This window comes from Accipiter gentilis, chromosome 11 (genome assembly GCF_929443795.1).
Source record: "Accipiter gentilis chromosome 11, bAccGen1.1, whole genome shotgun sequence".
Classification (NCBI taxonomy): Eukaryota; Metazoa; Chordata; class Aves; order Accipitriformes; family Accipitridae; genus Astur; species Astur gentilis.
In genome coordinates, this window is record NC_064890.1 from 19,259,976 (window position 1) to 19,278,321 (window position 18,346).

The 18,346-nt window shown below is 37.8% G+C and overlaps 1 protein-coding gene across 6 annotated transcripts in view; it reads left to right on the top strand.

Moving 5' to 3' along the window:
• TAFA5 (TAFA chemokine like family member 5) overlaps positions 1-17,315 on the top strand; it is a 436,718-nt gene extending 419,403 nt beyond the window's left edge. For 5 of the 6 annotated variants that reach the window (XR_007507670.1, XR_007507671.1, XR_007507672.1 and 2 more), the window contains 2 exons: positions 13,325-13,417; positions 14,723-17,315. Coding sequence is in view for 1 of the 6 variants with exons in the window: in XM_049814130.1 (XP_049670087.1) it covers positions 14,723-14,731 (9 nt within the window). In the remaining 5 variants the exon portion in view is untranslated. The remainder of the gene's footprint in view (positions 1-13,324; positions 13,418-14,722) is intronic. The other variant, XM_049814130.1, reaches the window with a different exon arrangement.
• Positions 17,316-18,346: the final 1,031 nt, after the last annotated feature.

An 18,346-nucleotide genomic window follows, 5' to 3' on the forward strand; every position in this document is an offset into this window, starting at 1 on the left:
GTTAATAGTGATCTGAATCTGTAGCTTCTGAATTATGTCTACTTATAATCCATATCCTTTTTTTCCAAATTTTAATGCTGTTTGTGTAGTTTTGACCTATCAGACAACTGTGTATCTCGTAAGTGAGCAGAGCAGTGTCATTGCTACGAATGATAGGTTCATTTTCAAGTTACCATGGTTGTTAATTTTGAGGGCAAAAAGTGCTCGACTGCAGTTTATATGTGCTTGGCTATGGGTGCCTGGTCCATCTTTGAGAAAGATGACATCTGGAAAATATTGCTTTCTTAAAATTTTTGTTTCCATCTGGAGTCAGCCCAGAGCGTTCCAGATGTCAGAGCTCTGGCTTACCACAGTGCCAGATTTTGAATGAAAATTCCCACAAACAGAGCTGATTGGTGGAATATGCAGATACCCTGCTATTTATAGAAGAACACTAATGTAATCAACTATCAATATAAGTACACCTTTAAATGAAAAATCATGGTGAAAAGGTCTTCTATTAGCCCTTGATAATACCTGTTCTGCATTTTGAAAGTCTGTATGAAGAACAAGTACCACAGGTTAATTAAGCATACTTTATCAGAGTAAGTTTAAAGACTTGACAGTGCATATATTGTAAAAAAGTGAACACTCCTCACCCCTACCTTTTAGTCAGGTAGTGTGCCAGTGTGGATTTTTTAAAAGGGAAGGGAGAAGATTCAGGAATAATTTCAAATTCTCCTAACCCAAATGTTAAATCAACAAAAAAACAGAGCAATGACAAATTATATTTGTTAAAACTTGGAATTTTCACTTCTTTTTGATATTGGAGTATTTCAATGCTTTTAATTTTGGAATCCAAAAGAAACTTATTAATTGTATCACATTATTTCTCATTTTCATTACTCTTATGACATTGTTTTATGGCATATCAGTGGCAATTATAATGTGTTTCATTCCTACTGATGTCTTATAATAGGATGTATTGATCAAATCAATTTTTAGGTATACATTCTATTTTGTGATTTTCTTATTTTTAAATTATTAGGGCCTAATGCTACTTAACTCTGATTAAACCATCTAGATCAAAGTGTCCCCTGTCTGTGCTGTAATGAAAAGAAGCTAAGCATCAAATGTACTAATTAGAAAAGAAGCTGTTTTCCTGTTAATATCTTATCTTGAAATATTTTTTTTTCTGGGAAGATGAAAACATCATCTTATCTTTAGAAGTTGCATAGCATACAGTTGTTTATTAAAAACAAAAACAAACCCCCAAATCGAAGAACATATTTTTTAAAATATCAGAAAAATAATTAGTGACATCCAGATTCATTCCTCTATATAAGGCACTTACCAGTTATATGACTTCAGAAACTAGTTGCTGGTAGCCTTCTCCATCATCGATGGAGAGACATAGGTCCTTCCAAAAGGTAAGGTTTGATTTCATTTACATGAAATCGTATTTTTTCCTCAAAGACTATCAGGCTATACATTTTTAGAGCATTTGACATGATTTATGTATTCTAACTGGAGGCACCTGCATAAGATAACCAAGATGTGTGTACATAGTTGCAGTATGTGCTAAAAAAATTGTATTGCCACCTCAAAATGTCTGTTTTCCATAAAAAGTGTCCTTGACTAACAAAGCCCCAAGTTAGGCATTTAGATGCCCAAAGGTCAGTGGCGTAATTATTAGAGTGCAGATTTTTATTTTTCCGGTAGAAGTATTACACAGTTTCACTGCAGCACAAACAGATAACACTGTGACACTGAAAATAAGAAATCCCAGTCAATTGTTACTAACAAGTGTTGCTAATTATTTAAGTGATAAATGTCAGAATTAATAGTATATACTCATAATAGCATATCTTATTACACAGTACTGCTCCTGGGATGCAAAATGAAAAAGTAATTGATTCACTTTCAAATGCAAGTTTAACTTTTTGAAATACCATTTTTTTCTTAAGCAAAATTACTCAAAATAGTTTTTACATGTTCTTGCACCTATTGAGTCTAGCAGTGGTAAAACACTTTATGAACAGAGTTAATCATTGTGTGTAGAGAATTGCAGCTAAGCCTTATGAACAGATGTGACTACTGGGGCAAATTTTGTGCTTGTACCCTGCAACTCTGTCTTTCACTAGCACTTTCCTGCCTATGTTGTCATTCCCACAGTGGTCCCTGTGAATTTTACAGAATCTGTGGAACACACCCACTTTGTCTCCTACGCAGAGCAGATTTCCTCTCCTACGTAAAAGAAAGAAAAAAAAAAAAAAAAAAGAAAAGAAAAAATTGGCTCCTTTTTCTCATTTCTATTTAATTAGCAAAAAAGGGCCAATGTCAAAGAAACGCAAAATATTCTGAGTCAATTAACCCCAATACAATGACATCTCCAAGAAACTTGTAGCCTAAGCCAAGACCTGTTCTGAGGAGAATATACAGTTCTCTTTCTGACAGCAGAAACTCAAACCATATCATGTAATTTGTGCATTAGTCCTGTTCTATATGGCATGTAATTCCTGACCTCAAATGAAAGAGTGATCATGCTTTCTTCCATCTGATATTTATGAAATGTTGCCTAGCATGTCTGGCAGAGTCAGTAATACATTTTCCTCTTTTTTTGTTTTGTCTCTTGTTTCTATAGCATCTGAGTTCTGTGTGATTTCTCATTAAACATTCTCGAGTTTCACCCACGCAGGCCATCTGGACTATAGTTAATATTTTAGGACCTATCCCCTTAACTTTGATGTACTTTCTTGTAACTGCTAAAACATGGTGATATCTCTTCCTTCTGTCTTGAGAACCTCCCCCTCACAAATCCAGACATATCAGAGGAACCAAGGCCTTGATACTGTCAGCAGCTGAAGTCTTTCAAATCTCTTGTATTTTTTTCAAATCTGAGAAAATCAAAGATGAGAAAAAGAAATCTGTGAATTCTCAGCAGCAAAAATCTTACCATAATGAAAAGAATAAAGTCCTAAAGTATGAAACATTATATTAAAAGTAAGTTTCTTGTTAGTGGTTCCTGGAGTTGGTTTGTTGCATTAGATTATGAACTCAGAAATGGTACTGTAAAGAACAGCACAGGTACTGTGGGATCCACCACACTGCATTCACTAATGACATTGTCAATACTATAGCTTGATCCATCTTCACCTGAAGCTTATTTGTTTCTCAGGTTCATTGAATTTCATCTGAATAACTGTTTTATGAACCAGCAAGGTCCGTTCTACGCCTACGAATGGAACAAGTGAGGAATGAAAAACAGCATTTTACTCTGATTTAACCCAGAAGTACCTCTTAAATAGCTCAGCCATTTTTTAAGTATTCTCAGGGTCTAATGTTACTATTTGTCATTCTTATAAAGGTGAAAACAAGCTTTAGAGATAATAAAGGTCAGGTAAATGTTTCTAAGAAACAAATTGACAGCTCTCATAACACTTGTAATGACATGTGCTTAGTGTAATAAGATGCTTGTCTGTGATCCCATCCTCCTAAATTTCTAGGATTGTGTGATCACTGTAATGACATTTCTTTCTTAAGGGTGGACCCACACAAATGTTTCATGGTCTGTCTTGTAGCCTCAGCTAACTGAACCATGATTGTTTGCTTCTTAGGTGCAGGGACTAATCACAAGATTGGTATCTTATTCCTCTTCTCTATCATCTCTGTGACTCAACCCAGAGGAAATGCTCAGTCACAAGAATATGGTTTGGGCAGTGATGCAGGTGGAGTTATGCTAGGGTCTAGTGGGAAACTCATGACCAAATGAGGCACACTGAGTCACAAGCAGGAGCTGCTTTCAGGACTCTTCAGCTTGAGAATAGAGAATAAGGGCAGAATTCAGTTCCCTGAACTCATGTGTCCAGGGCAGCCTAGGTGCTCCAAGGGTCTAAGATGTGTTCAGGAGTGCAAATGTATGACACAAGGCCTTTTGAAACAGCACCTGGAGATCAGGGAATACGCCCAAGGATGCCTGACAGGCCCTAAGCATCTATGTTTAGGCAGAAGTGAACTCTAGATTTTGTTGACCCTGACTGAGATCGCACTTAATCATCACATATAGATACCTACATTTAGGTCTCATAATCTCTGAATTTGACTCAGGGAGATTGTAATAATGGGGATTTGAAAGGGCTGTCATAGAAGAGACACTGGGCTAGGAATCCCTAAAATGTGATTGAGAAAGGTTACTACAAGACAGGAGATTCACCCCACTTCTGTGAGAGGCACATGAAACTGGCTAAGGTGATAAGATCCTCTGAGACTGGTATCTTGTGTGTCCAGAGAAGATCAAATTCACCTCCTCTCCTGCTCTCCAAAAGTTGTATTGCAGCTGCTTTTATATAGTCCTGTCTTTTGTCTGTGTAAAATTTATTGTAAATTATAGAAAATTCCTCGACATTTGCTACAGTTTATTTTTCTACTTTTGTTGTTTGTTTTCAGTCTACTGCAGAAATCTGATCACCACAGCACTGCTTGCCAAAATATCACAGAAACAGGGTAGGGAGAGTAATGGTGATCTTGCCAAAGAATTTAGATCCAATATGCTGCACAGTGTACAGAGTGCTCTGCCTCCAGTAGACAGTGACATACTGGGTGGTTTTTTAGCTACTGCATTGTATGCATCTCAAGTTTGTGTTAGGTTTAAATATATTTGCACTGTTAATCAGAATGCTACACAATATAATGCATTTAGGTGTCTGCTTTGGCACTAAGGGATTAAAAATGTTTTAATTGGCTAGTTTGGGATAATGATCCTTAAATTCCCTGTCTCATCGTTCTTCCCAGCTTTGACATAGTCATGCAGAACTTGAAACTGGAGGATGAGCATAGGTGTACAAAACGACATTTTAGTTGGGATTATAAGAATAAATCACAAAACAAACATAAAATATTTCCTGAAAGGAAGTACAAGAGGACTTGAAAGTCTGTAAGGTGTATGGATATGTTGTCATTAAACAGAGGATCAACATATATTGCTGTATGTAAAATCCTCTACTTATGTCAATTTTCTCCTCACCCTGTTGAAAAATACCTGCCTCCTCCCCAAATCTTGAAGAAAACACTTTGTTAAGTCACTAAGTTTTCCAGTCTCCTTTCAGAATGTTTATGGTTGGATGAAGGATTGAAGGAACTCTAAAAACCCTTGGTTTTAATTTGATATGATACAGGAATGTTGACATCTTAAGGAATATACATTTCACTTCCCTGAAGAACCTCACTGTTTCTGTGGTGAGGTGTTTCAGGGAGAGATTTTTCACATTTTATAATGTGTCTTCAAGGCCAGGAACTAAATCTCATAAACCTTTTAACAAGGATGTAACAATCTGTTAGGCTGGGAATTTTTGCTTTTGTACTGAAAGTGAGCAGAATCAAGATTTAAAAAGCTGAACTAATTTGTGCTGATACATGCCTGTATCATTTTCCATGTGCATATTAAAGGACTCTCTAAGAACAATTCTGTTCTAGAAAATTTTACCTTTAGAAAATATGCCCTTTTTACCAGTGGACATAAGGACTAAGACTAGTGGTGGGCTTTCTTCTACTTACGTGTCCACATACATTTGAGCTTTGTTGAAGAACACACTTGCTTTTCTGTTTGCAGTGGATGCTTGTATGTTATTTCTACAGAATAATGCTGTGTATGTTCTTACTTTTGTTTTCAGACAGGGCTATAAGAGAATAAAAACCCACATGCATTCCTCTTACCTGACCTACATACATATATTCCTTCTCTAATCCCACTCCCCACAGTTGTCCATTTACTACTTTCTCCTCAAGTCATAGACAAAGGCTAAGCAGAGTAATTTTAAATACCAAGATTTATTTCCCATACACAACATATTTATAGAAATGGCTTGTTAAAAGTCATCTACTGTGCTACATTGCTTTCTCGAATGATGCAAAACATGACTGCTTTCTTAAGCAATATATTGTCAGATGGAATACATGAAGCAGAGTATCTCGCTGGTGAACACTGACGATTCAGTCCCTTCACTGGCAGCTCATGCTTTGTAAGTCAGAATTATCTCTTTTAATGGATGAAATATCCTAAATATTCCATCTAAGAGCATGTTGCCTTTTCTATGTGTTATTCAAGTTTAACTATTTTCACAATCAGTCTTAGGAAATCACTGTTCCAATTTTTATTGTGAGTGTGAGACTAACCTTGCTCCAGACCAGCTGCCTGTCAATCAGATGTCACTCACAGATGCCCCTGAACAATCTTCTCCTCTAATTAGAGAAGAAAAAGTAACAGTTTAGATTTGTATGTGGACTTCAGCACTGGCTGATGTGGCTTGTTGGTTTTTTTTTCTTTTTTTTTTCCATTAAGTAGACTAGTAAACTTTAACTATAGGCAAGACTGTTTTTTAAACTTTATAATTAAAAGTGACACCACCCTCTTCATGAGATATTCTTCTGTTGTGGCAATACAAGCATTATTTTATGGAAGATCATTATATTTAATAGATTTTTATTAGCACACAGAAATATTTAAGGCACATTTTTCATAAAAAAGTTTAATGTAATTAAGGTTATGTCTTTGTTAGATTTGTTAATCTACAAAGAGTATGCTTTCAATATAGGTATAGAGGTATGAATATTCAGAATTCAGTATACATTAAGTTACTGAATTTAAATAAAAATAGATTCTTAGATACATTGGTGATTTAATCTGAACCTGTGTCCTACCATAGAGAAAAGTCTCAGGAATGGTAAATCTAGGTGATTTTTTTCAGTACCCTGAGGAAAGCCCCTGGCTATTCTTACACACATTCAATTGTGCTAATATTGCAGCTGCTTTTATTTGAAGAGTAAAAGGGAGGCAGAGGAGTAGTCATTTTTCAGGTTTACAGTTCCATGCCAGTTACAAATCTTTCTTAGTTTTACCTGCTACTAAGCTTCATATTGTTGCATGCCTCTAACCATTTTAAAAGAGCAAAAGGAAATCAGATACAATTGGGTTACTTGCTCAGGGCCTTTAGCTAGAGTTATTTTAAGTGTGTTTGTTTTTTACCCAGCACAAGAGGTGAAAATGCACTGTTTTGCATTGTTACTCCTTACAAGATGTGCAATCCTCTTTGTCATTCCCTCTTTCTATCCACATTGCTTCAAGGAGCTGGCTGAAGACTTTCACGAGGGGCAGAATGAGACCTGCCTGGCTCTTCTGTTACCCGCAACAGCTCTAAATGCTGCTCCAGACAAAAATCCTCAATGATCACCTTTGTGGTCAAGGGCTTTGAAAGTTCTGACCACAGATATTCTTGCTGCCATCTCTTCTGCTACCTCCATTGCTTTTCCTTAGCATACGTTCAGATGCTGCAAAGCAAGCCTCCATTATTATATATGCCTAAGGCTGAGCTCTTAAACATGGGTCACCTACATGACCCAGGGTCAAATGTATTTCATCTGGGTTACAACACTCGGTTCTAACATTTTCATTCATTATAAATATTATGCAATCATGAGAACAGTCCCACTGCCTTCACTAGTATTGCTTATGAAGTAATGGGCAATTCAGTAAAAGGAAGGAGGGAATGATCTGACCCAGCACATTCCAAGATCTTGGAAGTTCAAGAATGGTAATATGAGACAAACAGGATTTTAACAGAAAAAGTAATTAATAATCATAGTCCTGCCAGATGGTCAGGGGAGGTTGAGAAGATAGGGCTAGGAGTGTTATTTAAAGGGAAATGGCACTTTTTGGTTCTGGACAGATTATTGATATTGAAGTAATTGTTATTAGAAAAAAAAAAATCTCATTTGCAAAGAGTCTCAGAGTTGAAATAAATACTTCTGTGTCTGACTTGAATAGTAGAAGTAAAAAAACCACCCAAACTGGGTGTTAAAGAAAAGGCGTGTTCTAGAAGGTTGTTAATAATTGGATTCTACTATCTGTAACTCCTGAGTGCTACTTTGTTGGAGTGCCACACAAAAAAGTACACCTGTGTATACACTACCTAATATGCTAGGCTGCTTTTTATAAACATTCTCCCATAAGCACAGACACTAAATTTGACCAGTCTTATTATTCCTAGTTCTGCAAGTATTACAGTTTGAACTCTGAAGATGTCCTTCCCATGGCTAGTTCAGTGAGACAGAATACAGGACTACTAAGTATAGTAGCTTCCATGTTCTTTTTCTTATTCCTAATAGCTGCAGACACTTTAAAGATTAAATTGTCTTTTTCTGAAGACTAGACAGTTCAATTTGCATATATGAAGAGCTTGGAGAAAGGGAGAGGAAGGGAGGAAAACAATAAATTTTCGGGAGGGACTATGGGAGTTCTCATAAATGCAACAGGTCATTGCTACTGCTTGGATCATCACCAGAAATTTACATTTTTATTCCTGTAAAACATGAGGTATCTTGCAAGGCAGTCTAAGGTTTCCTTGGGCATCTTAGTGCTTTTATGTCTTTCTTTCTGCATTTTACATGCTTAGTTATTCAGGGACCTAGAACAGACAGCTGCAGAAGCAGAGGGGAAAGACACACTGTTTATCTGTCTTACACTTGGTAAAAGGTTTCCATTTTGAGTAGATTTGTGAGACACACTGACCCAACCTACATCCATGTATGTGAATTATCTTTGGGGGAGGGGGGGAAGGCAAACCACCAAAACCCCAAACCAAAACCAAAAGCCATTTACACTGATGGGTGCTATACAGAATGCTAAGACTCACGGAGGCATTTTTAAGACTGTAGTTGGAAGTGTAAAATACACAGTTTAGACAAGTAGTTCACCTGTTAGGCAACACTGAAACCTCTTTAATATGACCAATTACTTCATAAAGGCATCCAGAAAATTTCCAGAAACCAGTGCTGGAAACATGATAGATAGTTCAGAGTTGTCATCACAGAGGACCAATATAACTTCAACAGGCAGTCATGTAAAAGCACTTGGCTACTATAGCAAAAATAATGACTTTGGTTCACTCTGACCTAAAACTTTACCAGGTTTGACATGGAATTGTTGGTATTTATGTGGATTCCATTTAAAATAAAATGTCAGGCCAGACATACTTGAAACTCAGTCCTAACTCAGAAAATACATGCCAGTTACAGTAAGCCTAGCTCAATTTTCTGGTTTGTGATTAGAAATTCAAACATTTTGTCACTAAATTCATTCCTAGATACTACACTTAAAGGCAAAGGGGTTTGGGTGGGTTTCTTTTGGTGGAAAGACTATGTAAGTCAGCAAAGCACCACATATTCCCATCTTCTCAAGGTGACTTGCATAAATTTTTCCTTTGTCTTTGACCATAGGAATGAACCAATAAATTTTTTTATTTTATGTGCCATTAGGGCACAGTTGGCGATAGACTGTGCCTTATTCTACTCCCTCCAGAGTAAGACAAATTAAGTGGACTGTGTTACCATTGCTCTAATAAGCCAAATACTCTCAGGACATATTCAAGCCATCCAAAAACTGTAATAAGATTTATATGGTCATATGAAATGTATTGTTTCTTATGCTTTGGATTATCTATTAGTATGCAGTCAGGAAAATGAATTTTCCTCTTGAGCAGAATTCTGTGGAGCACACTGGAGCTTGGGCTTCCATCACATAAAGAGTAAGATAATATACAGTAGCATTTTAATCTCTGGTACTAGATGCCCGCTCAATATCTCAAAGGTGAACAAGCTCAAGAGTTCTCCAAACTTACAGCCAGAATTTCTGGCTCCTTCAGGAAGAAGCAGAACCTGCTGTCTGAAGCACTGGGGAGAAATTCTGACTTCATTGGAGGCAGTGACAGACAGACTTGTGCAATGGTACCTAGAACTGACAGGACTCATGTGCAGAGATGGACAGAAAAGAAAATCATGTACTATGTGATTGGTACCCAGGCTGTCTTTAATTTGATGCTGCTGCAAATTTCCTAAGTGAAGGGAAAAAAAGAAACAAAACAATGCCAATACACCTTTCCCAAGCTTTAAAGCAGTTTTGTGTATGTAGTTATTTAATTTACAGTTTTTGTTGCAATCTACTGGCCTAATTAATATTCTAGAAATTGCTGCCAGTCATCAAAAGCACCATTTTCCTATGAACTTGCCTATCAGGGATGTGGTACTTCTCATGGTTTTCTATTCAAGTTTTCATTTCTCAGAGAACTAAGGAGAGAGGTCAGCAGAACTGCCACCTTGGACTTCCAGAGGGCAGACTTTGCCTGTTTAGGAGTCTGGTTGACAGAGTCCCTTGGGAGGATGTCCTGAAGAGCAAATGAGTCCAGGAAGTCTGGAAATTCTTCAAGAAGGAAATCTTAAAGATGCAGGAGCAGGCTGTCCCCATGTACTGAAACACGAGCCGGTGGGGAAGAAGGCTGGCCTGGATGAAGAGAGAAAGCTTTGGCTGGAACTCAGGAGAAAAAAAGGAGAGTTTATGACCTTTGGAAGAAGGGGCAGGCCACTCAGGAGGACTACAAGGATGTTGTGAGGTTATGCAGGGAGAACATCAGAAGGTCCAAAGCCCAACTAGAACTTAATCTGGCTGCTGTCATAAAAGGCAATAAAAAATGTTTCTGTAAATACATTAGCAACAAAAGGAGGGCTAAGGAGAATCTCCATCCTTTATTGGATGCGGAGGGAAACATAGTGACAGAGGATGAGGAAAAGGCTGAGGTACTTAATGCCTTCTTTGCCTCAGTCTTTAATAGTAAGATCAGTTGTTCTCCAGGTACCCTGCTCCCTGAGCTGGAAGACAGGGACAGGGAGCATCATGAAGCCCCCATAATCCAAGGGGAAATGGTTAGTGACCTGCTACACCACTTAGACACACACAGGTCTATGGGGCCAAATGGGATCCACCCTAGGGTACTGAGGGAGCTGGTGGAAGTGCTCACTGAGCCACTTTCCATCATTTATCAGCAGTCCTGGCCAACCAAGGAGGGCATAGTTGACTGGAGGTTAGCAAAAGTGACAAGAAGGGCTGGAAAGAGGATCCACGGAAATACAGGCCTGTCAGTCTGACCTTGGTGACAGGGAAGTTTATGGAGCAGATCATCATGAGTGCCATCACACAGCAGGTACAGACTACTAGGTGATCAGGCCCGGTCAGCATGGGTTTATGACAAGCAGGTCCTGCTTGACTAACCTGATCTTCTTCTATGAACAGGTGACCCACTTAGTGGATGAGGGAAAGGCTGTGGATGTTGCCTACCTAGACTTTAGTAAAGCCTTTGAGACCATTTCCCACAGCATTCTTCTGGAGAAACTGGCTGCTCATGGCTTGGATGGGTGTACTCCTTGCTGGGTAAAAAACTGTGTGGACGGCTGGGCCCAAAGAGTGGTGGTGAATGGAGTTCAATCCACTTGGCATCCGGTCACTATTGGTGTTCCCCAGGGCTCAGTATTGGGACCAGTTCCGTTTAATATCTTTATCAATGATCTGGACAAGGGGATCGAGTGCACCCTCAGCAAGTTTGCGGATGACACCAAGTTGGGCAGGAGTGTTGATCTGCTCAAGGGTAGGAAGGCTCTACAGAGGGATCGGGACAGGCTGGATTGATGGGCCGAGGCCAGCTGCATGAGGTTCAACAAGGCTGAGTGCCAGGTCCTGCACTTGGGACATAACAACCCCATGCAATGCTACAGGCTGGGGGAAGAGTGGCTGGAAAGGTGCCCGGCAGAAAAGGACCTGGGGGTGCTGGTCAACAGCCGGCTGAACATGAGCCAGCAGTGCGCCCAGGTGGCCAAGAAGGCCAACGGCATCCTGGCCTGTGTCAGAAATAGTGTGGCCAGCAGGAGCAGGGAAGCGATTGTCCCCCTGTACTCAGCACTGGTGAGGCCGCACCTCGAGTACTGTGTTCAGTTTTGGCCCCTCACTACAAGAGAGACATTGAGGTGCTGGAGAGTGTCCAGAGAAGGGCAATAAAGCTGGTGAAGGGTCTAGAACACAAATCCTATGAGGAGCAGCTGAGGGAACTGGGGTTGTTCAGCCTGGAGAAAAGGAGACTGAGGGGAGACCTTATTGCTCTCCCCAACTACCTGAAAGGAGGTTGTAGTGAGGTGGGGGTCGGTCTCTTCTCCCAAGGAACAAGTGATAGAACAAAAGGAAATGGCCTCAAGTTGTGCCAGGGGAGGTTTAGATGGGGTATTGGGAAAAATTTCTTCACTGAACGGTTTGTCAAGCGTTGGAACAGGCTGCCCAGGAAAGTGATTGAGCCACCATGCCTGGAGGTATTTAAAAGACGTGTAGATGTGGTGCTTAAGGACATGGTTTAGTGGTGGACTTGGCAGTGTTAGGTTAACAGTTGGACTTGATAATCTTAAAGTTCTTTTCTAACCTGAATGATTCTATAATTTTCTGATTCTATTCTATGGTTTGAACTATTAGTATAAATAGTAAACAAGTCCTTTGCATGCTCATTTTGGGAATCCCTCTTTTCTCTTGCTTGATCTGTCTGGTTTTCTCGGGAGTGATTAATTTACTTGTAATGAGGAATGAAACAGAAAAAAACAGGAAATGGGAGGGTAGGTGTGCATTCTCTTCCTCTTCTCTGGACTCTTCATGCTCTCTCCTATCCTCTCCCTCCTTTTTATCTGTTGTTCCTATTACCTATATTTCTTCTTTTTCATGCCTTCATTAATAAATGATGATTAAACTTCCCTGGCTAACCTATGCCTTTTCCCCCCTCTCATTCCATTTTCTCATGTCATTGTCCAAAGCTGTAAATTCACCTCCTGTTTTCTAATCTGTTCTTCTTCCTGTCATCACTTTATTTCAAGTCTGCTCTCTGCCCTGCCTCAGCATTTTGAAAATGCATAATTGTCTCCCCTCTTCTCTCCTCCTTTTAAAGTGTTGATACCATATTCACACAGCAGGATTGTGCAAAGTGGAGACAGGGATAGCAAGTCAGGAAGGAAACTTTTATGTCCATAAAATGACAAAGCAGCAGGTATCTGCAAATGAACGTGATTGTACCTGAATTCTCTCTCCATCCTGGGACCAACATGCCAGAGAAGTACACTATGAAAATACCAAACACACAGTCCATCAGCAGTTTACACCCTTGCTTTTAGCTTTGGGCCATTCCAAGCATAATTCAGGAACGATGGAGCTAAGTCAGCCTAATTTTTAACACAATAGTAGTTTACTTTCAGACCTAATAAACCATAAATCTTTTGCTTTGTGTCTTGCTGCCTAAATGGTATTGCTACCTTAAAAGTTGTGTTCTTTTCTAATGAGAAGAAAAATAGGGGGCATAGCAGAAACCCCAAGAAAGAGTATAAAGGGGAAACAGAATAATTAATAGAAGCAAAACTTTAAAGTAATTTCTCTTGCTGAATGTATATTTAAAAAGGGGGATATACCACAATAATCAACCACGTTTTTTGCCTTCAGCCTGTCTGAGGCCATGTGGTTTGGAGATCTGATCACTAGTCCGAAAAGGAAAGGCTGTTTGCAAGATTTCTGGGGTGTTTTTTCCTGGAAAAGGTGAGAGGACAAAAGCAGAAATCTATGACATACACTTTATGCCTTATAAGGAAAGTATTCTTCTATCTATCTGTCTGTCTGTCATCTATCTATCTATCTATCTTTCATTCATATGTAGAGAGACCCATATATTTCAAGCTGTCACTAAATTGATTTGGAGGCAGGTATTTCTTTTATTTACTCCTCTGAGGGTTAGGTTAAAACCTCTAAATTTGATACACGTCTTGAACCAAGTGAATTGGATTTTCTTATTTGGTTTGCTCTTTCATATTCACTGTTCAGTATTTTCTGGAGTTGTGCATGGTATTTCCATCGGTAATAACAGTTCTGACTATCTGGAAACAGTACAATACCAAAGCAGAAGATAGTGTTTGAACATTCAAATGGCATTTTGTAACAATCATGCTTGCTTAATGCACCTCAAAACATTTTGTCTTGTAGAATATCTGTCTAATTTTGAAACCATTTCTAAACTAATATTTTGGGTGAGCATGAGTAGCTGGTTTCTTGTTGTATAAATCAGTCATTACTTTCTCATTTGTGTTTGTGCTGTCTTCCAGTATTCATTTTCTTTGATAGTGTGAACTTTGGTTCTGTTTCTCTTTCAAACCACTGCTTCCATTCCATTTACTTTTAAATGGGTTCATTGGGCAGTTCTTTGCCCATTTTCATTCTTTTGTGTTTTTTTCCTGAGGTGTAACTAAAACAATCTTCTGATTAAATTGACTATTAATAAACGTTATTTACATTAATTTGCACTTGTAATAGCATCGCTAGAGGGCAGTATTGATTAAATTAGGCGCACTCTGGTGCTCATTGGAAACGTAAAGGCAGAAAAGCCTCCAGTAAAAACATCCTTGCATTTTTAATAAATGGCCATGGCTTTCATATCCGTTTTTCATCATATCCTATACGTAAAAAGTAATAGTCGCCATGTGTATTAGATACTGTTTTATGTAACTTTAATGCAGGTAAAAGAACATTCTATGATATTTTTATGAAAAAGAATGTGCATGGAGCTTAGTAGAAAGTAGATGGCATTGAAGTTATTGTAAATTATCATTTATATTCATGACTTCCTTAGGATTAATTATTAAAGTGTTAAATTTTTATAATAAATAAAAATATAGGTTTGTCCATATGTTGTTTCTCAGGGAGAGTGTTTGCTGTGAAAAACAGTATCTTATAATTCATTAACTGTCTACTTGAAAAATCTCAGTACAGTACATTTTAAAATAACGGACAACAAAGATAACCAGGACTATAAATTAAGACACTGACTCACTTGTTCTTATTGATTTACAGGTCTCCTGACAAATGCAGCAACACAGAATCCTCGTAGGAGTGGTTTAGGCTCTGTGTGAGCTACTTAGTCAAGTTTCACTGCTGTTGATCATCATCGTTATATGTCATCAACTCAACTGTCTGTTTCTCTGTATCTCATGAATGACAGCATAATTCCTCCACATTATGAGCTAAAGTTTGTTCTACCATACTATGGATCACTGGACTAAGGAATATAGAAAAAGAGATATGCTTGGGCATTAGCAATACAAAAAAGTTCATGGTTAACGTTTCATCTGCGTTACACACCACTGCTGGACTTGCTGTTACCTACATGTTTTAATCTGAAGAGTCTGCTACAATGAAGAGTATCATCCCAATCAGCCTTAGAGAAGACTGTTTTGCCTATGGGAGGACACTGAGGTGCAAAAGAGAAACTCTTCTTGTGCCCTAAACTGTCTGAATTGCTTTTATTTTCTTATACTTTCAGTATATACAATAGACCAAAGAGCAAAATCTATTTTAAAGTGGACACAATCTTACTGTTAACAGAGTTATGTCATTAAATTGTAGGAGGTCTCCACAAAGACATGATTCCAGCTTTCACAAAGCTGAGATGTTGTTGTCCAGCAGAAGTCTTTATGGAAAGCTGCAGTAAAATCTAACTCAGAGACCTGCTCTTGAAATGCCACGTTCGAGAGAACATAATGGAGCACTGAGAGAAAACGACCTCTGTTTGAAAAACTTGGACAAAAAGAACACAAACTGTCTACACGGCACCTTTATTCCTCTGTACTTAGATTGACTTTCTCGTACTAAAATCATTTTCAGTTTTAACCAGTTAAACATGCCTCTTCTACAGTTCCATTTTTGATAGTTAAAGTTGGATAATACAGTATTTGCAAAGAGCATGTTTGGTCATCTGTGGCCTATGTCTCATCTGATACACCATTTAGCACCAGAAATCAAATTAAAGAGAAAACAGAAGTAACACTTGTTTGAAAGAGATCATTAAATGTATTTTGAAAAGCCTAAAGTTATATATTTAACAGTTTTTATATGTTGTATATTTGTAGAAAATCCTATTTAACAATTAACGTGATAACTCTGACAGTCATGACAAGTGGTTCAGAGTTAAGTTGTGTTTTATTACTTCAGTTGTCTCTGAAGTGACTGGTGTCGTTTGCTTTCTTCCATTGGGACATTCTGGATGTAAAGCATGACCAGAGAGGACTGTGTAGAAAAAGCAAAGAATAATGTTGTTTATATTACATAAATGCATTCAACCATTGCACTGTTGGAAGGCATTTTTTATTTTTATTTTATTTTTATTTTTTGTCTTTATGTACTGATAAAAATAGAGTGTAAAATATTTTACTCATTGCTCTTCATAGCAAAGTTTGGTTTTCTTTCTTTCTTTCTCTCTCTCCGTCTCTCTCTCTCTCTTCCCCCCCCCCCCCCCCCCCCCCCCCGTTTTTATGTAAAGGTCAGTTTGAAGCCTGTTCCTTGATCCCATTTTCAGTGTTTTACCTCATTGTTAGAAAGCCCACTTTTTCGTCATTATTGGTTAGAAAAATTTAGCAAAGACAGCATAGACGAGGGGGAAATTATGATAAAACAGAAACAAACAAAACCTTGTTCCCATTTACTGTACCTTTCAGTATGTAAGTTTGGTACATATTGGTATGATGCAATCAAAAAGGGAGCTTAATTTCTTCCTGGCAAATGTATTATGGTTTCAAGTATACTACCTAATACTCCAATTAACTTTTAGTGTTATGCTAGTTCTATTCTACTAAAGAAAAGTATATAGAGATTGTTCAAGTGACCATAGATGAAAGGTACAAAAATGAAAAGTTGATTAAAGAAATTTTTTTAAGGCCTGCTCTAATACTGAGGCTTATTTAATGCAGAGGTTGCAGGAAACATAAACTATAGACCATTTTGTCTTCAAGTAAAATAAATATATACAAAATTCTTATTTAATCTTAGGTTTTTGACCAGTGTCAAAGTAGCAATTAAAGCCCAGCCACTGGAAGAGTGTTATGGACAGACTGCACTATAAATGACCAATGTCAGGTTTAAAATGTCATGCAATAAATGATGGTAAATACATTTACTGTACATGTAGACCTCAAGAGCCAGATCCCTCACTCTACCAACTCTCTGGTTTGATTTATTTTAAAGGGAGTGTAGTAGCCTTATTTAGTAAACACAGAAAAATTAAAGATGTTACATCATTTTTGTTGCTTTACAGTATTCAGTTTTGTGTTGGTTCAGCTAAATTATGAAAAATAAAGAAAATCCTTTTATAAGTGAGACTTTTGTTCCCTGAGCATGACGTCATCAAAGGAATTTCACCAGATGATAAGTAAGCTGGGGGTACAGAGAGGAAGACTTAGCGATGGAATGGGAAATTGAGGACATGGGATGTGTTTTGAAATTGAAGTTTTACCCTTCCCTTTTCAGGTCTTGGGTACCTTCATTCTGGTATGCTCAGTTGTAGATCAGATTAAGGTAATTTATTTTCTGGAAGCCAGATCCCACTAGAGGATCTAAAAATGGCCATCTGAAATCTTTACATCTAAAATCATAACTTCCAATCAGTTCTGAATGTGCAAGCTTATGTCTTTGTTTTCTGAGTACTTTAAATGCTCAACAAAAGGTAGATGTACATTGTTTATTAGGTCTACTCTGGATAAGAAATATCAAAGGCAAAACATTCTGATTATTCATCAGAGACGAATTCTAGTTCCTGAGTCTCCTGTGTACAAAAGACACCTCAAGGCACTTACAATGTGTTTTGTACTTTTCTCTCCTCCCCCAAAATGTACAGTTTTAAACAAACAAAATATACTGGCTGCCTTTGTCACTGTGAATTACTACTCTAAGAGCAGTGGTGAAATGTTTCTCTCTCAGGAACAATATGTTTTCAGAATATTGTGAACGTCTAATTTTACAAAACTAAGTTACATAAAAAAATTGTTTGTTTCTGAACGTATTTTATATGCCTCTTCCAAAGCAAAAATTTGAAACACAGAGGGGAATGTCTTATTTGAATGCTATTAAATATCCTTCATTTCTCAGCTTGCAAACAAGTAACTTTTTCAAAACACACTTGAAAGGGAACAGAAGAATACAGAAAAACACATAACAGACTAATAAAAGCAACCTCTAGAAATGCAGTAAACCTTTAAACATTTTTTGAAAAAAACTTCTCTGTAGCTTTCTGTTAGCCCAGGCAAGGACAGATTTAACTACTGCTTTAAACATCTGGGATATCAAATGGAGCAAAATATTAAAACACTATAGCAATCGATACGACACATCATTCACCAATTTCATAATTATGCTTTTAGCGCTTTTTTTTTTTCCCTATTCATTTTTTTCTCTGCAATAGCTCAGATTTTATGCATGTGGTATCCTCAATCATTCACTTGTTTGCTGAAACTGTACCCACATGCTGTTGCATAAATCTTTAACCCAGGCACTTACTATCTTATGTAGCTTATTCAGCACAATTGTGAGTACTAATTAGAGTTTTCAGAAGAAAATAAAGAATTCAACACTGTGTCTGAAGAGCCTATATGGCTATGAGGAACAGCTGAACTAGAAAGTGATAAATTGATTGGTTGACAGGAAAAT